This window comes from Euleptes europaea, chromosome 6 (genome assembly GCF_029931775.1).
Source record: "Euleptes europaea isolate rEulEur1 chromosome 6, rEulEur1.hap1, whole genome shotgun sequence".
Taxonomy (NCBI): Eukaryota; Metazoa; Chordata; class Lepidosauria; order Squamata; family Sphaerodactylidae; genus Euleptes; species Euleptes europaea.
The window spans coordinates 81,058,392-81,080,660 of NC_079317.1; the positions used below are offsets into that span (position 1 = coordinate 81,058,392).

Here is a 22,269-nt window from a genome sequence, read left to right on the forward strand (position 1 = left end):
TTTAAAAATTGTGCAAGTGTCTAGTTACATGCATGCACTTACTTGGAAGCCCCTGCATGTAAATGTGTGTCATAATACGCACTTAACCATGTTTGTACATGATAGCGCAAGCTGTGTTATATGTGTATGTTCAATTGAAATGCTTGTAGATTACTTCTTAATGAAGGTGTTTTTTTTAAAGTGAATAACATTCATATTTAGCACATATTTTTATGTTAGGATCTTTTGTACAAAACCAGGTTAGGGCTATTTTTTTTTTTTTTAGATTTGTTTGAAATAATCCTATTTCCTGAAATGAACTATAAATCCTCTTATGAGTGGCAAGAGGTTTTGTTAAGAATGTCTAGTTTGAGCCAAAATCCCTTTGTAGACTTTACCACCTGAGGAGCAATGTGGAGCTGAGCAAGTCTGCGAGTGTTGAAAAACATCAGAAAAACTTCAGTTAAATATTGGCTGGTAGTACGAACCAAAATATGTGAACTGAGTTAAGTATGGCGTTAGAGAGCATGTTTAGTCAATTTAACAGTATCTAATGGGTCAGATTTTGCAATCTAGTCCATTCTGTTTTTAAGTAAACTGACTTTTCTCCTTTTTGAGGCTGGAAAGGAATTTTCTTCGATTTGTGTTTGCTGAAATAGTAACTACTTTAATTTCCAAGTGGTAAATATAGAACATGGTTCCCACCACCAGACAGAACCTAGTGTGCAATGGCCTTTTAAGGGAGGGGCCACAGATTAGTGGTAAAGCATGCAGAAGTCCCTCCTACATTCAGTCCCTGGCATCTCCAATTTAAGCAATCATGTGCATGTGAAAGATCTGAGGCTCTGTAGACTTGCTAGGAGGGAGAGGAAGCAGGCAGGTGGCTGGGGGAGCCGCTGCTGCTGCTGGGGGGGGGAGAAGCATGTGGGAGACTGGGAGAGTCATTGCTGCTGCTAGGGGGAGAAGCAGAGGGGAGAACAGTCATTGCTGCTGCTGGGGGTGGAGAAGAAGCAAGCAGGCAGCTGGGAGATCAGTGGATGGGTGGCCTGGAGTGTGTTAGGGGCTAGAAAGCCCCTAACACAGCATTCCAGGCCTCCTTATGTTTACCAGCACCACACAACTAGGCCATAGTTTTCCTAGGTAGAAACTGCTGGTGGGGACACAGGAAAAGCTGAAGACATAGGGGCAGATAAGCTGTTGGATGGGAAGGAGAGAAGGAAGTAGGAAAGGGGGAGAGGCTATGTGGGCTTTCAGGGAAGGGAAAGAGGAAGTAGAGGGAGAGGCAGAAATGAGATGCCCCTTGCAACTCCTTCTGGGTTCTCACTTGTAGAGTATTAAATGTTACAGAACCTACTGTTAAGGTGTGCATAATTTTGCAGATTCTTTTGATCTGTAAAGAAATACACCGCAGAATACTTAGCAAAGATGGAAGAAGGACATTCAAATATCCTATTGGAATATCTTCTTCTTAATTACTCTTTTCACATCAAAAGTCATAAATATCCAGCCATCACACACTAAAAGGGAAGCCTAAGGTTTACGACTTGAGTTACATGATTTTACCATTGAAATATTGTAACAGTCTCGTAAACTTGATATAGTAAGAGAGGAGAAGCATGTTTTTTCAGTAAGCGTACTGTCAATTCTTTTAGAAGAACAACTTCCACATGATTCAGACTTTTTAGCTCTCTTCTGTATCAAATATTCATGAAGATAAATGGAAGGTTTACCGTATTTTTCGCTCCATAAGACGCACTTTTTTCCTCCTCAAAAGTGAGGGGAAATGTCTGTGCCTTATGGAGCAAATGTGTGTGAATGTCTTATGGAGCAAATGTGTATGAATCCGGCCCCCGGGGAGGGCAAAGCTGCGAGAGGCCCTGGGAGCCACGGCCGACCCCCGGCAGCCCAGCGCTGGGGTTCCCCCGGAACCCCCCCGCTGGGGTTCCGGGACTCCCTGGAAGCCGGGCGGGGGGTCTTGAAAGTGCTCTGTGCTGCCTGGGATGGCAGCGTGGAGGAGTTTAAAGACCCCCGCCGGGCTTCCAGGGAGTCCCTAGAAGCCGGGAGGGTCTTGAAAGTGCTCTGCGCTGCCTGGGATGGCAGCGTGGAGGAGTTTAAAGACCCCCGCCGGGCTTCCAGGGAGTCCCTAGAAGCCGTGAGGGTCTTGAAAGTGCTCTGCGCTGCCTGGGATGGCAGCGCGGAGGAGTTTAAAGACCCTCCCGCCGGGCTTCCAGGGAGTCCCTAGAAGCCAGGGGGGGGGGTCTTGAAAGTGCTCTGTGCTGCCTGGGATGGCAGCGGGGAGGAGTTTAAAGACCCCCCTGCTGGGCTTCCAGGGGCAGTACACCATTTGATTCAGAATATATTTTTTCCTGTTTTCCTCCTCTAAAAACTAGGTGCGTCTTATGGTCAGGTGCGTCTTATAGAGCGAAAAATACGGTAACTCATAGCTTTAGACACTAAATCCAGTCATATTAGTCTGCTTTTATGAAATCAGAGGGAATCCTATGACACAATATGTACTAAAGAAACAATGTGTACTAAAGAAAAAGTGATGCTCATAATAGTTGAGATTTATATGATTAATTTTATGGCAGAGTGATGTTGATATGATTTTAATAAACATTAACTTATCTCCCTCCTTTATAGACCAAGAAAAGCAGATCTAAGCAAGCCAGAAAACCATGGCTTCTGATGCTAGTCACATGCTTGAAGCTGCTCTAGAACAAATGGATGATATTATTGCAGGTATGGCAATGTTTTATGTTTACAGAATGTATAGTATAGTGGTTAGAGTGCCAGACCAGGATTTGGAGGATCCTTGGAAGCTTGCTGGATGACCTTGGGCCAGTCAGCCTAATTTACCTCACAGGGTTGTTGTGAGGATAGAAAGGAGAAGGGGGGAATGTTATAAGGCATTTTGGGACCCTTTTGGGGAGAAAGGTTGGGTATTAATGAAGTAAATAAATGAATAAGATCATCCTGGTTGCAGAATGAGTGCCTTGAATCCCTTCTATGAGTGTGGAAATGGAGGATTCATTATTCTGTTTGGAATCCTATGTTTGATCATGTGAAGCTTTCTAAATATTTTTGTATCTCACAATGGTTGCAACTGCAGAGCTGTTTTAAATAGTACTAAGTGAAATTAATTTATGAAAGTATGACGGCTATGCTAATCTGTTTCAAAACTCAGATGAATCCAAGATCTTATGTCTGTCTTGGAATAAAAGTGTTAACTAGGAATAGACATAAATTGACTATAGAAGATATCTTTGGATTTCAGGAAAAGAAGTACAGAGACATGGGGATAGTTTAAAATTAGTTAGCTAAGTGTGTAGCAATATATTCCTTTAAATACTGGAGCTGAACCATCTCCACCATCTGACACAGTTTGATTTAGGTGATGCTCATGTTTCTGAAATGTACTGGTTGCTCATGTTGCTCATCTTCACAAGTCAACTTGGTTTCCAGGCTTGTTAAGCCTCTTGGCTTAGCTTGCATTTGGTACATTCACATAGGTGAAACGTTTTTTTTAACTGAAAAGAAACTGTTTGGGAGCTGAATATGGATGAGTGCAGCATTGCTGAACATTTCTCTTTGGCCAGTTATCCACATAAAATCCCCCTTCCACAGCTATATTTCCATATTATGTAGAAAAGGTGATATCCCCCCTTTCCCCCCTTTGGGGAGAAATTAGGGTTGCCAACCTTCAGGTGGTGGCAGAAAATCTCCTGCTATTACAACTGATCTCCAGCCGATAGAGATTCATCAGTTCATCTGGAGAAAATGGCCACTTTGGCAATTGGGCTCTATAGCACTGAAGTCCCTCCCCTCCCCAAATCCCACCCTCCTCAGGTTCCGCCCCAAAAAACCTCCCACCGGAGTTTTTGATCCAATCAAAGTACAATAATCTGTAGTCTGGTATCTAGCCAAACAGAAAAGAGTTCTGGATATCTTGGCCTGTAACTAAAGGAGGAGAGCCAGCATGGTGTAGTGGTTAAGAGCGGTGGATTCTAACCTGGAGAACCAGGTTTGGTTCCCCACTCCTTCTCATGAAGCCAGCTGGGTGACCTTGGGCCAGTCACAGTTCTCTCAGAACTCTCTCAGCCCACCCAACAAGCTTCCGTATCATGAGTGAGGATTTGAAACTGGGTTCCCCCGGCCATAGTCTGATGCCTTAACCACTATACCATCAATCTACGTGTTAATATTTTTTACATGTGTTGTGGTAGATGAGAAAATGGGAGACCTGGGGGTTTGAGTCTCCACACTACCTTAGGCCAGTCACAGTCTCAGCCTAAGCTTCTTCACAGGGTTGCTGTGAGGATATAAATGAAAGGAGAAATGTGTGTTACCCTGAGCTCCTTGTAGAAAAGACAGGACAAAAATGAACTGGGTAGCTGTACACAGACATGGAATCAATTTGAATCAAGATCTTTTGGAGTTTCTTCTCCATGATATTTCAGTAATGTGTGTCTGGCCTCCTCTTTTAGTTCTTCTAGATTGCATCGGGAGTTTCCATGCCAGTGCAAGCCTCTCCAAGTATGATGCCAGTAATGACACTTTGCACACATTTGGGCAGAACCATGTAATGAGCCTTGCTACTTGCTTATAGTGGCATGGAGAAGGCATCATGGGGACGATATTTGAAGCTGGCTCCATGTGATGCTGGTCCTATGTAAAGTAGTCTTCATAGCAAGTTCTTTGTTCAGCAGTTCAAGTGCCTTGCTTTTATGTATACATCTCTCAGAGGACTTGGAAGTGTTTTTTTTTATCATGCATTAACCTTATCAGTCTGCACAGCAGTTGATTTTTTTTTTTCTACATTTAACTTTTTGCCAATGAAATTCATTTCAGAAGCATAGGATTGTTGCTGAGCTGGAAGGAAAGAGAGGAAATAACATTCTGTACGGTTGCTGCTTCATTATCATTACATTTTTCTCTATTTAACTTGCTTTGTAGATTTTTTTCTGGTTGAATAAATTCGCATGCGAAGGTGAGTGAAGGGCTAAAAGAGGGAGCCACTTTTGAATCATGTTTACGATCATCTGTTTATATGGGAAATGGTACTAAAAGTGTTTGACTCATTCCTAGATTTTCTATACGGTGTTGTACATTCTTCTGCAGCCAGTATCCTTTTTCTTCCTATTTCCTTCTGGATAGCAAGCAAAAACTTAAAAAAAAAAAAAATGAATGCAGCAACTGTAGCAAGTTAGATTAAAAATAACATGACACAAAAGAATGGCATCTGTCTGTGGCTGGAAATTAGAGAGAGATAAAGAGAGATACTGTTCCCTCCTTGATGTGCTGAAGCATTAAATGTCTTCTTGCTACCATCCCCACCCCGCAAACTATCTCAAAAGATCTGCATTTTATTTACTTTGTTTATTAAAATATTTATACTTTGCCTTTCTCCATGACCCAGGGCAGCTTACTGATCACAATTAAAAACACTCCTTTAAAGATACAAAATAAAATCCCAAATACCTCCCCCCAAAAAAGATGTCTGCTGTCCGTATCTTATTTAAAGCCCTTGCAAATAAAATGGTCTTGCAGCGCCTTCTCCAAAAGCCGCACACCTCTCATCAGGGAGCCTATTCCACAATGTGATGCCGGTTAGGCTACTTGAAAGACCAAACTAGACATTGCATTAAAAAAAAAACCCAGATACAGGCTCCTCTGTCTTACATCACTTTCCTGCAGCCAGATAGCAGCCGTAGGGAATTAATTTGTGCTGCAGGGGCCCAATTCAGATTAGACTATGGTGCAGGGGGAAAGGGTCTTCAGACTCCCCATGCCATTTTCCCAACCTGTAATGGCCTCATTATTTCTCATTTTGGAATTGCAGTTTTGTGCTGGACACTTAGTTGGCACTCATGAATATGTGTAATGAGAGAGTCGTTTAGATATGTGATTTCTAGGCCATAAAGGGTGTTAAAGGTCATAACTGGCACCTTGAATTGGACTCTGAAACAAACTGGCAGCCAGTGTAGCTTTTTTAAGATGGGCAAGGTGTGTTCCCATCGGCTACCCCTTGACAGTAGTCAGGCTGCCACATTCTGAACCAGCTGAACTTTCCAGATTGTCTTTAAGGGCAGCCCCAACATAGACCACATTACAGTAGTCTAACTGATAAAGTTGCAAAAGCATGGATCAGTGTAGCCAGACTGGTTGAGTCTTAAGAACAGAAAGAGTTAGCAAACCAAGTGCAGCCAATAAAAGGCACTCTTGGGCACTACACACCAACTTACCTTTTAAACAGCAAGGCCAGGTACCACCAAGCTCTTAACCTGTTCTGCATATGCCAGCTCCATCCTCTACAAGTGGATCCAGCTCCCCTAAAACATCAGTCTTTCTGACCAGCATCACCTCCATTTTGTCTGGTTTCAGGCGTATCTTGTGGTTTAAATATGCTGCTGATTCAGTGTGTGCTTCAACTTTACCTTGAAACCAAGCGAGTAAATTACAAATTCACCTTCAAGTAAGGTGCACAGAGGCAGAATTATTCTTTTTTGAAATCCAATGTGGCAGTACCCATTCTTGAAAGGTTAACACAAAATGAGTGGCTAATTCTTCAGGTGATAGGAAGAAAATAGATTCCTTTGAAATGTGGTGTTGGGGGAGAGTGTTACGGATGCCGTGGACTGCCAAAAAAAAACCCAAAAACAAATCAGTGGGTTATAGATCAAATCAAGCCTGAACTGACCCTAGAAGCTAAAATGACTAAACTGAGGCTAATGCACTTTGGTCACATTATGAGAAGACAAGAGTCATTGGAAAAGACAGTCATGCTAGGAAACGTTGAAGGCAGCAGGAAAAGAGGAAGACCCAACAAGAGATGGATTGACTCCATAAAGGAAGCCACAGCCCTCAATTTGCAAGACCTGAGCAAGGCTGTTAATGATAGGTTGTTTTGGAGGACATTGATTCATAGGGTCGCCATGAATCGGAAGCGACTTTACGACACTTAACACACACATACACAATTCTTCAGTAGTATTGCTGCTGCAGAATGCCCAAGGAAGTCTGTGCTGCACCCTTACCCATGTGTCTGTTACAACATTGGATCATAAATGTTGACTCCTAACCAAGGGGTTTGCTTTTCCAGTCAAAATGGTAGACTTCTTTTTTCCCCTGTATCAACACTTATTGCCGGTGGAATGATGGCCTGCAAACAGATCAATTTTATTTTATTAGATGTGTAGTTTGCTGAATCAAAATAGCTGTAAATGGTCCCCATATTGTTAATAAAATTACTAGAAAGAAGGTCTCCAAGTCTTTGGTAAACGTAGTAGGTTTTCCTAAGGGATGAATGTTCTGGCCTTCTCAGTTCTAGCTTTTTGATTACCTTCAGTACTTTCCGGTTGAAATGGGTAAAGTTATAATGCATTTGCCTTGACACTAGAAAACTAATTTCCTTTGAAAGTAGTGTAAATAATGAAGAGAAATTAATGCTTTTGAGCACTAGTTCAGTGAATATTAGGAGAGCATTGCATATTTAACATTGAGTTATCTGCTCTGTGTGACAGGTTAGTGCTATGGTTTGTATGCTCATTTTGGACTAAAGCCAGTGGTGGACTGGCCAAGGTGTCAGCTTGCCCGATGGTAAGTGGGCCCTATGGGGCCCTGTTGAAGTGGGCCCCCTTAAACATTAGACATGTTTAAAATGTTAATGACCTTTTAGTAGCTTGAAAATATAATAGAAAGTCCAATATTATTACTGTATGCAACTAAAATTTATGTTGTATTACCATTTTAATAATTTTTTTAATAAAATCATTTTTCAAGGATACTTTATATTTAAGAAAATAATAAATAATTCTGATTCAGGTTATGTGAGGTCGACGCATACGTTATATAGGCTCGGATCTTTATGACTGCAACTTATAGTTGTGGGTGGGCCCCCTTTGTCTCCTGGCAACCAATATTTTTAGACCCAGTCCGCCACTGACTAAAGCTTCCCACTTGTCAGCAGTATGCCCTGTATTGCAGCAATGCAATCTTCTTCAATCTTTTATTTTGTTTCAAGACTTAAAAGAATTATACTTTAATAGATCTCCTTCCAGATGATGAGCAATCTAGAGCCAGAGGCGTAGCTTAGGTATTTCATCACCCAGCAAGTTCAGAGAGAAAAATGTGTTCTTCCTCACCTGTTACAAAAGACAGCCAATGAGAGAACAGGGCTGATTTAAAAAAGCTTGGGGATGACTAGTGCTGGTGCTATGAGTCGGACCCAGGGCCGGTGCTACCATTAGGCGAACTAGGCGGTCGCCTAGGGTGCGTACCTCAGAGGGGTGCAGAACTGGCTTGAGGGGCACAGTTTTCAACAGATTAGTTTCTTGGGAAAAAATGCAACTGACAATTTATATATATTTTTTTATTTTAAGGTAAGTACCCCAACAGTGCTATGGAATATAGTCAACTATAATGCTTTATAAAAAGTGTTGTGCTTTTATTTTTCTACAACATGTCTGTTTTTGAAAATTGGTTTGCAATTTGGGGGGGGCACAAGTAGTTAGCCTTGCCTAGGGTGCAAAAATGACTGGCACCGGCCCTGATCGGACCAGCAAACCGGAATCTGCTGGGCTGCTATTGCCAAGGCTACATGCTTCCTCCCCTATCAAGCCACAAGCCTGATCAGTTCAGCTTCACTCACTGCTTGCCTCCTTGTGCTCCAGCAACTGCTGAAGGGATTAACTGTTTTCCCCACCGACTGGATATACTAGAGCAGAGGTTCCCAAACTGTGCTCCAAGGAGCACTTGGTGCTCTGCGAAACATCTCTTAGTGTTCCATGAAGAGATTGGAAAGAAAAATACTACTGTCATTTGGTTTAGTATGTAGGTGCTTGGTGAAAATTAGTGCTCCGTGACAAATTTCTCTCCTGAAAAGTGCTCCATGACTCAAAAATTTTGGGAAACTCTACTAGAGCTTAATTAAATCACATGACGGCTTTGAGGAAGCAGTTGCTCCCCCCCCCACTTGTTCAATATTGTGTTCCCCCCCTTCCTCCAGTGCCCTCAGGCCTCCCATTGTAAATATAAAACACGTATACATTTTAGAGACCTTACATTGTTTTTTCCCTTGGCACTGTACCATGAAGAATATATGTTTTGGGGTAGGTACAAAACAGCTTGAAGTTTTTCCTACATTCATTTGGATAAACTGTAGGACTTCAGCCTATTTCTTACAAACGGTTGTCTGGACTGTGCCAGTTCAGATTGCAGGTCAGTGATATCATTGAAGTTCTACCACAAAAAGATATTCCTTCCCCATTTAAAAAAAACAGATAACAGAGGAAAACCAAGCCTTTCCATTGATATCTAATATTTTATGTGGAATATCTATTTGTGGTAGAGTTCCCGTAATAAGATCTTCCACCTGTAGACTGTGAAGTGGTACAGACTAGACACAAGTTTGTCATCTCTTTTACTGTGTGTGTGTGTATATATATAAACCTTCACCTAGCTCAGAATATGGCTGTAGTTCTTTTATCTCAAGGTGGTGGAACAGGGCATGTTCCCAGCATGGAGAGCAGTTTGGGAAAGTCCTTAAAATATGTATGTTTATGTGAGCTGTCTTAACCTGCTGTGGGTACTTGTGTATAAGTAATCAAGGTGACGTCACTGCCACAGGAGTATTGCTCCATAATTCAACAGCTGCCTTCATCTTACCCCCAATGGATTTTTGGTAATGGTTATCACAGTCTGCTCTGTCCCTTGTTAGATTTGGTGACCAACTGTTACCACTTAAGTTTACAGCTAGCTACAATTTCTTGTGGCTACAAACATATACTTGAGATGAGAGATGCAGCCCTCAGGGTGAGTTAATGATTTTACAGAAGGTTAACAGAATTCTGTTTCAGGTCATGAGCTGCGTGCATGTGCAACTGATGACTTGTGTCTGGCAAAACTGAAATAGCATGGATTTTTTTGAAAGTATTGTGACTTACTTCGCACTGTATGCCAATGTAATGTGAATTGTGGGGGGAGCTTTCTGTCTATCAGCAGTAAGCCAAAGGTAAGAAAATCCGTTGGTTGAGCTGCCTTTAGGCCTACAAGATTCATCAGGGCTTTTCGGCTGGTCTGTGTAGCTCCCTATGCTTCCATGGTGATACACATTGACCATTGGCTAGTCATTCTGTAGGAAAAGGGGCAAAAACTTTTAGACAGAGGTAAGATGTCTCCTCATGAGTCATGCTGGCTACTCCTGGCTAAGAGTTTAACAGGTCTGACAAGGTATGACAAGAAAACAGAGCAGTAAGAGACCCTGGAACATTTCCCTTTTTACTGCTGACTATTAGTGATTTCCCAAATAAATGCAATATAAAATGTATCTGCTGGGTTTATCACTCCATGGAGTCATAGGGTATGATAACATTAGGATGCTGAAGACATGATGCTGTATTTATTCTTATTTTTTTCCAGTCAGGTCCAAATGTTGTAATGGTATTCCTGAGGGCTGGTGGACTGGATGAGGGTAATAAAACAAGACAGATCTAATGGTTGTGGGGAGTCAGTTGACCTGGGGGCATTCATATTCTTGATAAGACCACACTCCCCCTAAAGTGGCAGGTTCATAAAGTATGGATACTCCCAAACCCAGTATTACCCTGTGGCTTCCTGGAAAATGATTGTGGCCTGGAGTGCCTTTTACTAGCTTTGGTTAGTCCACCAGCTATTTTGTGTTATTTCTTCTGGGTTATAGAGACCTGGCTAGTATAATTTATGCCTTGTTGGCTTTCAAATTAGAATATTGTGAAGCAGTCTGTGTTGGCTTGCACTTGAGGACAATCCAGAAATGTTGGCTGGTTCAGTTGCCACTACTGGTTTGTCAGCATAATCTTATTGTACTTGTCCATTTTTTTCTGATCTCTGGTTAGGGTGCTACTTTAAGAACATAAGAAGAGCCCTGCTGGATCAGACTAGTGGCCCATCTAGTCCAGCATCCTGTCTCATGCACTGGCCAACCAGTTCCTCTGGAGGCCAACAACGGCATGGCGGTCTTCCCTGATGTTGCCTCCTAGATTCAGAGGTTGACTGCATCTGAATGTGGGGGTTCAATTCATTAAACCATGAATTGGTTGAATTCTGATTATCTTGAACATCTTCCATATGATCCTCTATGTAGTTTATCATCTAATGGAGACCAGCTAAGAGTATTATTTCTCCTAGATACTAGGTAGCATTCACAAATAGCAGGGCCTTTTCTTTAGTAGCACTGGAAAGTGTCTCCCACCAGACATTTGATCTCCCTGGCAACTTTTTGTAGACAGGTGAAGACTTTTTTTTCCTACCGAGCTTTTGGAAATTACAGGGCATTCCTACGGAGAGTTACTCCAGTCTAAGCCCATTCATTTCAGTGGGCTTATACTGGAGAGTAACTCTCCTTAGGAATGTACTGTGAGTGCATTTAGAAGCATAACCAGTTTCTTTCTTTGTCTTGATTTTATTTTATTCTGAATTGTTTAATTGTTGTTTTAGAATTGTGTTGTCTTAATTTTGTGAACCCTGAGAACACTCATAGAACGTCTGGGGGCTTTCCACATAGATCCTGCAGAGTAATTTATTGGTTAGATCAAATCAGTACTGGCCAACAGTGAAAGTATAATGTAGTGGTCTCTTAACAGTAGGAGCCAGCTACTAAATAAAGCCTCTGTGGTAGTTTTTTTGAGAGTCCCCTAAGAAGCTCTGTTTCAGTAACTAAACTGTTCAGAAAAACACAGTTCTCGTCGAAATGCCCCTTTGTAAAGTAACACTTGTGAGGAGAAATAGTTGAAGGTATTCTGTATTAAACTTTGTTGAAAGAAACGTGGTAGTGAAACACATGTGAATTTCTAGATTACATGCAAAACTGTCCAAAGCTCTGTACATGTGTTTTTAAATAAAGCATTCAGCGGTGTGTCCCTGAAAAGGTAGTGACATCTAATGGTTGGTAGGGACAGCTGCAGGCAGCTAACCTCATCTGTTTTGTTTTTCCTAAGAATCAAAGGCACCCATGCCTATCTACCCTGAAATTAGTATCACTGTTGGGTTGTTACAATCAACTTAATGAAAAATTGTACAGTAATGTAACCTTGCACCAAAAATATCTTATTATCAGCTACTGGAGCTTTTTTCTCTGTATCATGTGTGAAGCATTTTGTGGAAAAGAACTTGTTTCATTTCGTGCATTTTATGTCATGCATTCTGTTTTGTCATTTTCACCTTTCAGTTTCCTTAACAAGTATTGTGACCCTTCTGTTAAGTGGGCCTTCCTCTGCAGGAAGGAGATTGTAAGACCAAATCCATCATTGAGAATGATCGGGAATTATTGATTTTCAAGAACGTCGATAAACATTTTTTCATAAGAATGATTAAGCCAGTTCTGTTAATATTTTTTGAACAAAACAGATATGTTGACAGAGTTTTATGTTTTCTTTATGAAATGTTTTCATTGGTAAGACGTATCTTTTATTTTTAAGAGTTGATGACTTACATATTGAAAACTTCTAAATGGCATAGTACAGACTATCCTTACTGATTATATGCAACTGAATTAATATTAACACAGTAATCTACCTTAGTTGAATTTTTTAAGTAAAAATAAACATCCCTTTTCTCCAATGGCTTGGACCCCAACTAAAGTTTCCATGGGCGCAGTGAGGGGGAGACTGATTTCCACCAATTCCCCCCTTCCTGCAGCAGCACAAAAGACCCTCCCAAATGGTGCTTTTGGTGGATGGGGAACCCCAAGAATGGTTTTTATTTTTTGGGGGGGAATGTAAGATCTCCCATGGGAAGGGGGAATAGCCCCCTCCCTGAAAAAAAAAAACCTCTGTGGAAATTCTAGGGAGGATTTAAGCCCACATAAATATTTCTGAGGCAACTAATAACATAAATAATAACACATTGAACATAATAAAATATCATACAAAATATTTGAAATAGAGTTAAATTAACAGCAATTAAAGCAAATCAAATTAAATGTCGAATCGTGATCTAAAAGCATCCCAAGAACAGCACAGCATGAATCTTCTAAAATCCTAATTGCATAAATGGCATAAAAATGAGATGGCTAAAAACTCCTTTATGGAGCCCTGTTGTGCAGTGGTAAGCTGCAGTACTGCAGTCAAATCTCTGTTCAACCTGAGTTCAATCCCGACAGAAGTCGGTTTCAGGTAGCCAGCTCAAGGCTGACTCAGCCTTCTATCCTTCCAAGGTCAGTAAAATGAGTACCCAGCTTGCAGGGGGTAAAGTGTAGACGACTGGGGAAGGCAAAGGCAAACCACCCCGTAAACATAGTCTGTCTAGTAAACATTGTGATGTGACGTCACCCCATGGGTTGGTAGTGACCCGGTGCTTGCACATGGGACTATCTTTACCTTTACCTAAAAAGTCCTTTACCTTGGATGTTGTGGGGGGGAGGAGGAGATTTCTTAAAGGGATTTCTTAAGCACTTGAAAAAAATTAAACATGTCTGGGAATATGATTTCAGAGAGACGAATAATTTTAGTCCAGTTGTTCTGATTATATTAAAAATAATTTTTAAAAAGAGAAATTTCACTTTTTTTTTTTTTTTTTTTTTGCTACATCAAGTATTTGGCAGTATGACAGACTATTTTTCCAGTTGGCGTTGGGAGTTATGATCAATGATACTGATATCATTTCTGACAGAGTACATTTTCAATGTAAATGAATGATACAAATAACAAAGATTGCATTTAGACAGGAGGGTCTAAATATAAGAAATCCAGTAACTTGTTTTTGTTAAACTGGTTCTCCAGGTTTTCTTCCAGCTGACCGTATTATTTTATTTCAGGTACTAAGGTGGCTGCAGAGTATACAAATGGTGTCTATGATATTGTGTCACCTGCTCAGTCTATGTACTTTGGCACATTCCAAATCCTGCACCTGTTAGAAGACTTGAAAATGGCATTAGAGATGCTGAAGGATCCTCAAGAGAGGGAAGCTTTAAGGAATCAGATTCCAGGGACTACTGTAGCATGTATACGTGCCTGGCTAGAGGAAAATCTGGTGAGTAGTTTCCTGTCTGATATGTATGGGAGAAAAAATGATACCTGTATTACGTATTTGTGTGTGTCTTTGTGCATATGATTTTGTTTGTTTGAAATATAAAAAGCAGCAAGATTGCATGTTGGAATTACTTTGCCTGGGCAATGTTGGCTTTAGGATGGTCCCATAGCCCTATGGGAGCAGAAAAGGTTCCTGCGTGGGAACCAAACTAGATGTGATGGCAGCAAATCCATGTTAAACAAAAGTCTTCCATAGTCATATAGATAAGCACAGTATTTATTTATTCAGTGCATTTTACACACACCCCATCCCCAGGAACTTAGGATGGTAAACAGAATTTACCCCTCTTTCAGTGTGGTGTAGTGGTTAAGACTGGTGGTTTGGAGTGGTGGACTCTGATCTGGAGAACCGGGTTTGATTCCCCACTCCTCCACATGAGCAGCAGACTCTAATCTGGTGAACCGGGTTGGTTTCCCCACTCCTACACATGAAGCCAGCTGGGTGACCTTGGGCTATTCACAGTTCTATTAAGAGCTCTCTCAGCCCCACCTACCTCACAAGGTGTCTGTTGTGGGGAGGGGAAGGGAAGGTGAATGTAAGCCGGTTTAATTCTTCCTTAAGTTATAGAGAAAGCCGACATATAAAAACCAACACTTCTTCTTCTTCCTCTTCTTCCTCCTCCGTGTGTGCGACTGAGCATCCAGTAAGCTTCATAATAGAGTGGGGATTTGAACTTGGGTCTTCTGACTCTACACCACTCTGGCCAGCTGAGATGTCTGAATTCAGGGGGAAAATAAGAGATTGATTGAGCAAGGTAGAACTTTTGTCTGAAAACCACTTAGCTTGCTACAGTGTCTCTCCCCTCCCCACACCAGCTAAGCCTAATTCTGGCATTAGAGCCAGATGAAAGAAAATAATAGTACAGGGCAGACTGTGTGTGTGTGAGAGAGAGAGAGAGAGAGAGAGAAAGAGAAAGAGAGAGAAGCTAAGTTGCAAGCTTTGTAAGGGTTCTGCACTCCAAACCCTAGTTCTACTTTCTCTGGCCATTTATGCATGGGAGGTTTTGCCTTGGATTTACTGCTCTCTAGATGCACATTTTTCCCATCCGAAATTTCAAAACTCTGCATGGAGGCTTATTGAGTTTTGAGAATATGGATGGGGGGAAAGTGCATCTAAAGCGTGGCAAATCCAAGGCAAAAACTCCCATGCATAAATGGACTCTGTGTTTTCAGCATTTTTTTCATATTTAAATGTACATAACGTGTGCCTGGCTTGACTCGGCAGCACATAACTTAGGTGGAACAATGTCCTGATGAGCAGCATCATAATTTAGTGTCACGGCCATCACCAAAGCCAGCCCTCCAGGAGAGCAGAGCTGCTCTCAATGTAGATATGGGGAGGGGATGGGGTTAATGGATGTTTAAGCTGCGTCTGCATGAGAAGAAGGCAGTTGTAATAACTGGCTTCAGTCACTGTGGGAGAGAGAGTTCCTAGACCTTGTGCCTTGTAAGTTAATGTTCACTAACACTTTGGAACTCTCAGTCAGTTTGTTATTAGCAAAGTGACCTGTCTTCAGATTGCATGCCCTTCAAGTATTGCGTTGCATTTGAGAACTTTACACTGGGAATTGACGACGGGTACCAATTTCAAAACATTTTACTTCAGTCTTTTTATGAAGTTTGTCAAAACAACAACAACATGCTTTGTAATGAAGTTGGGGAAGGTTGGCATGTGATTGTAAATCCGACTTCCTTAATGTCCATCAATCAGTTCTGAAACTGGATACAAACCACATTTAAAACTATTCTTCTGTTGTTGTTGTTGTTTTAATGTGCACCAGCTTTAACTGATCCATGTCCATTTGCAGTAGAAGAGAGCAAGAGTCCAGTAGCACCTTAAAGTCTTAACAAAATTTCTGGCAGGGTATGAGCTTTCGTGAGCAGCAGTTCACTTCCTCAGGTGCAGCTGTATCTGAAGAAGTGAGCTGTGGCTCACAAAAGCTCATACCCTGCCAGAAATTTTGTTAGTCTTTAAGGTGCTACTGGACTCTTGCTCTCTTCTACTGCTATTTACAGACTAACATGGTCAGCTACCCATCGTGATCTCATGTCAATTTGGTTATAGTGGACCATCTCTTCAAGGTAGATTTGAAACCAGTTTAGGGTTTCCACTTATGCAATGGTAGAGGATGTTAATATTTTGACCTTTGTGAGCCTTTCTGAGCTTGATGGAAGGACTAGATATAAATATTTAAAAATAAATACACTGGACAACTTGTAGAGAAAATAACCTTTTTACATGGAAGATGCACCCTGTGGCAGGGCTCTTAGAATTTGCTGTAAGGCATGTTTTAAACAATTCATACATCATCTTTTTAAAACAGTGTTTTGTTTACAACTAGCACTGAACCATAAATCCAATGGCATTGGATTGGTTTTCATCCCTTGTGCTTCCTCTGTATTAATATTAATTACATGGTTAGATGTAGGAAATTCATATCGTTCCATTTGATGTTAGACTTTGTTGTTCTGAAATAATCTTGTAAGTAAATGAATGTTCTCTCATTAGTACTTTCATGTACAGGAAATTGACTAGTATTGGAAAACCACAATTTCTCTCCTCCTAATTGCTATGTGTTACTTTTTAAAATTCTGTCATTAGCTGTATTGATCTTGTCCAAGTAGCGCACTTTTACAAATGTAGAGTAGAATTTAACTTGTATTTTCATACAATATATATACATATGTGTACATATATCCCACATCTGTGGGCACCAACATATACAAAGAGTGTCCTAACATTACAGTATGATGAAACTTACAGTGTAGTTACAAAATAAAAAATTAAAATATTGGGCTAAATTCTGTTTGGTAAAGGAGACTAGTCTTTTGTGATTGAACCACTTGGAGAGCTTCTTTCAGCTAGTTAGACAAGTTACAAGCAAGTCTGAAATGTTACACTGAGTGATGTCAAGAATGTTATACCTCATTAGAAAATATTCCAGATATGTTGATCTCTAGGATTTTGGATCTCCTCTAATACCAACATATTGGCAACCCTCATTATTCTGGAAATGCATATAAATATCTGGGTGCTTTGGCAACTGGACTCGATGGCACTGAAATCTCTCCCCTCTCCAAACCCCACCCTCTTCAGGCCCAACCCCAAAATATCCAGGTATTTCCCAACCTGGAGCCATTTTCTCCAGGATAACTGATCTCTGTCACCTGGAGATTAGTTGTAATAGTGGGAGATCTCTAGCCATCACCTGGAGGTTGGCAACCCTAGCGGAGACTGTACAGTAGTCTCAAGCAATGCCTGTTTGCTGTTGAACTGAGCACCTCATGTGATGGCCTCAATGATTTCCTCACAATTCAAAGCAAGAAACATTTGAGTAGTTTTGCATCTGTTCAGCAGCAGCATGGTAGCTAGCTGAGTAGCCTTTGACACATACAATTCACACAACACAGATTGATCAGGTTTTAAAGTTGTACAGTTGGCTGCATTCATGAGTCAGTGCCATTCGCCAGACTGGCTGTGCATAGAACATACAGGATCAAACTTCAGCTCCCAGGTGGCAGTGGAAGAACATGCAATACTTTCAGCTGAACACATTTAATGTCGACAGGCAGGCATGCAAAACAAGCAAAGTTATTTGCAGCCACGCTGGTCTGAAATTAAAATCCGAATACAAAGTACATCCATACGATACCTTTTACGAGGACCAGCCGGTGTGCCACAAAGCTCTAAAGCTTTCAAGTTCACCAGAACTCTTCATCAGCCAGGATGTTAAAATAAAAATTGAAAAATGGGTGGGGAAAGATACTTTACGCCATAATTTTAAGGCCTGTTCTTGCCAGCATTAACTCATGCTGTTGTTGCTGGGTTGCACCCTGCAATATAGCAATATTGTAATCTCTCAGGCACAAATGCGGGCATCTGAAAAAAGCCGCGAAGAACTTTTGCAACGGAGGAAGGTCAGGTTCAAAAAACCTCCCGGATCTATTCATCTTTACAGTTTACGCATCTTACTAGCCAAATTAAGAAAATAGTGCACCGTCATTGGCACATCCTTCAGAGTGTGCCAGGATGCCAACAACTCCCGCTTTTTGGATTAAGAAGGACTCAATCTTTGAGAAATCACCTGGTAAGAACTGATCTTCTTCCCGCTAAACAACGGGTTAACATTGTGGGCCATTTTAAATGCGGCGCATGCACAGTTTGCAAATATAGTCTACCTGTCAAGGAAATCAGCTCCACAGCCTTCAAATTCAAATTTCAGTTGAATCATTTTAGTAATTGTCTTTCTCATAACATGATCTACGCGATTATGTGCCCGTGTTCTCTTTTATACATTGGCTCCACCTCTAGACAATTAAAATTACGTATAAGTGAACACAGAACTCGCATACGCGCACGCATAATGGACGCCCCTTTAACAGCTCATTTTCTGGAAAAAGGACATACTGAGGTTGATCTATTATTTTTTGTTCTGTGGAAATATGAACATAAACCTTATCATAAGCAAGACATCAGTCTAATTTTACACAGACAAGAAATGAAAATGATCTTCCTGTTCAAAACAATGGGTCCCGCAGGCTTAAACAATGAATTTGATTTGGGATGTTTCCTTTAAACTTTTTTACATTCGTTCTCTTTTGACGCTGCGGCTAGGTTCCTCAATTAGGCACAGCTGTTAGCAGCCAACTGTAACTTGCATATCAGTGTAGGTAATTTTGCCTTCTTACAACCTCCTTGGAGGGTAAAAGAACCGTGTTGGTCCATTTTCATTGTGAGAAGGGTAAGCTCTTTTGCCTATCATTGACTTCTGATTCCATGCCCCTTTGCTCTTTCAATGTTTTTTCAATGTTTCCATATTGATTGTATTCTAATATCTTTACAGAAGCATTTTGCCCTATGAATTGCATGTTATTTTTGGAAGGAACCCTAGTGGTCTTTTGCATATGGCAGTGGTAAGACCATTTCTACTGGCCCCTTTTTAAGATGAATATAGAAAAATTCTTTATATCAAATATATTCCTGTGTATCCCCACAGAGGCTTTCTGCCCACTTATACGAGAAGAATAACTGAGCCCTGTATTTGCGAAACGACTACCAAACTCGAGGAGTCGTCTTTGTTGCTGTTGAAGAATTTTCTGCTTTCTGTTGGTTTGATACTTATTGGGTGAATTTACCTAGTTCCATTTATGTTGGACTTGATGCACAGGACTTTTCTTGAATAGAACTCTGTTCTTTTGTTTATATGCCTGGACTGTTCACCTGAACACAACTTCCTTTGGAAGTATTTTCGTTTACTTATTGCCTTTTCTGATTTTGTGTTATTGTGGTATTATATTGCAGAATTCTACTTCAGTAAATTGTATCATTTATGTGAGCCCTTGGGTTGTTATTATTGTTAAATTCACTATTTTCAGCACAGGTTTTTTGTAACCTCCAGGTACTAGCTGGAGATCTCCTGCTATTTCAACTGATCTCCAGCCAATAGAGATCAGTTCACCTGCAGAAAATGGCCGTTTTGGAAATTGGACTCTATGGCATTGAAGCCCCTCCCCTCCTCAAACCCTGCCCTCCTTAGGCTCCGCTCCAAAAACCTCCCCCTGGTAGCCAAAAGGGACCTGGCAACCCTACTGACAGCATTAAGCACATGATTGCTGGCAAAAACAGGCCTTAAACATCTCCATTGCCCCTTTTATTTTGTAACATTCAGCCTTATGAAGAGTTCTGGTGAACTTGAAAGCTTGCACATTATCTCGAAGTTTCCAGACTTGGTTAGACCTGCCTTCTCTATAAGAATAATGACCCCATTATTCTTTACCCCCAAATCTCCAGCAACTCAGAACGATAGGCTGGAGATGATTATTGGTTACTTACTGGTGGTGTAATTATTTGCTAAATATTTCAGTAGTGTGGTATTGTAAAATGGGTAGTAATTTCAGCATTAAAAATTAACCACTAAAAGCAATTTCTGACTCGGTTAGCTAAACCATAGATACTTAATTACCCTTTTCCCCCCGACTTGAAATTCTGCATGGATGCCATATGTTTCTTAATTAGAGACTTATGGATTCCACTGCAGCTGCAAAAGATATTTTTTCATGTTGCCATATTTCCATAACGTTCAGCATATTTTTAGAAAGGCTCTTGGTAATGCTGCAGTTTCCTGATGAACAGTAAAAAATGGGGGCTTGTCTTTTTAAGGGTTGTCTGCCTTAGAATGCAGAGTGGCTTTGTTTCCCAAAGAGGAAAGAAACCTTTGGTGAAAACGTATACTGATTTATTTGTAACATCATGCGCAGGAATGGGGAAAAAGCTGTAGATTTTGGCCATGTGTTGGTATTTTGAACCAACGGGGTTCTCACATGAATAACTGAAGTAGGACATGATTTGGGAAAGGGGCAAATTACTTTGAGAAACTGCAATATAGAGGCAGACGCACCAAAAAGCTATGTGTAGGCAGATGCACCAAAAAGCTATGTGTACAAAAGAAAAACTTTTTACATTTGTCTGGCTTTATAAAACAGTAGTTTCCCAAAATGGTGTACTGAGACTTCTGTCATCATTTAAGTATCTGATAGTTCTGCTTAGAAAAGCTAAGGAAGCTGTAGTTAAGTCACCTTCCTAAAAACAATTCCTTTGCCCCTTCAAAATATTCCTCCAGTGGTTTTGTAAATCAAAATGTTTCTAGTAGGTTAAGAAAGTTAAGGTTACAAATACTTTTTTTGCCTTACTGAATGGTAAATGTCATGATATATATCATCTCCCTTTACTGCAAGATGCTTCCTTTTTTTGGTCTCCTGCACCTAAGGTTTTGTTTTTTGACCAATTATCTTGAAGCCTCAATTCCATGATCTTTCTATGATGTACACCTCTAATTTTACAAGTATTGATGCTGGCTTGTGTGAAGTCTTAATGGAACACATAGCTAAGAAGGAACTTCCAGAGAAAAATTAGAGTTGACACAGGTAGATATAATGGCTTGGACTCAGAGTGCTAGGTCTCCTACAGCAGTCCAGATGTTACCTGGGTGACAATACTCGGTGGATACTCAGCAAACCTATATGGATAAGATAGAGTGGGTTGTGTGTGTGTGTGTAAAGTGCCGTCAAGTCGCAGCCGACTTATGGCGACCCCTTTTGGGGTTTTCATGGCAAGAGACTAACAGAGGTGGTTTGCCAGTGCCTTCCTCTGCACAGCAACCTTGGTATTCCTTGGTTAGTCCATGAAATAAAACAGGTACAGTTTGTGATGCTTCTGTGTAGAATTCAAAAGAGCAAGATCAGCACAGTAACCATGTGCATCAGCTGTAATGAATGATAAAACAGTAATCTTAGTTGTATGTGTGAAGAGTGCCGTCAAGTCTCAGCCATCTTATGGTGATCCCAGCAAGGGGCTTTCAAGGCAAGTGAGAAACAGAGATGGTTTGCCATTGCCTTCCTCTGTAGAGCCTTCCTTGGCGGTCTCCTTTCCAAATACTGACCCTACTTAGCTTCTGAGACTGAGCTATACCATATTGCCCTCCAAGGCATTTGGGCACCAGTGGTCACCCAAGGTATCAGCCTGGCATGAGCCATCCAACTAGCTTTCTCAACCCTTGGAAGGGATTTTCTTTCCCACTTTTGATTCAGCTACTGCCACCACCTGGCCTTTGTAGGAACTAGCTGCTGAGAGGACCAGGGCTCCCAGCTTCCCTTCCCTGAGTTGCTATTCTAAAGCCTTTCCTCATGCCTGTGTCTCCCGCTATCCAGTGGGGACAGCTTACGGCACTTGCGCACCACTAGGGAAATAACAACGCCAATTGACTGCCCTTCCCTTCTCCTGGTGCTCATTTTGAATTAGCATGTCCGAAACATTGGAGTCTGTGTGGTACAGAAAACAGCTGTGTGTGTGTGTGTAAAGTGTCTTCAAGTCGCAGCCGACTTATGGCGACCCCTTTTTGGGGTTTTCATGGCAAGAAACTAACAGAGGTGGTTTGCCAGTGCCTTCCTCTGCACAGCAACCCTGGTATTCCTTGGTGGTCTCCCATCCAAATACTAACCAGGGCTGACCCTGCTTAGCTTCTGAGAACTTATGAGATCAGGCTAGCCTGGGCCATCCAGGTCAGGGCCACAAAAAACAGCTACCAGTGTTAAAAATTATAAAACATTTATTAAAAATAAAATACCCACACATATACCCTCAGTATAGCAACAGGTTGAGCAAGGGATCTAAGAGAAAAATGTAAACATACAGTTCCTCTGTTCCTCCCTCAATACATGCCCTAGC

At 41.2% G+C, this 22,269-nt stretch overlaps 1 protein-coding gene across 1 annotated transcript in view; it reads left to right on the plus strand.

The window, feature by feature from the left end:
- Positions 1-2,622: 2,622 nt before the first annotated feature.
- The window catches only part of PPFIBP2 (PPFIA binding protein 2), a 126,992-nt gene continuing 107,345 nt past the window's right edge, over positions 2,623-22,269 (plus strand). Inside the window, exons 1-2 of the mRNA XM_056852133.1 lie at positions 2,623-2,721; positions 13,772-13,986. Of these exons, the coding sequence (XP_056708111.1) occupies positions 2,658-2,721; positions 13,772-13,986 (279 nt within the window). The 5' untranslated portion in view covers positions 2,623-2,657. The remainder of the gene's footprint in view (positions 2,722-13,771; positions 13,987-22,269) is intronic.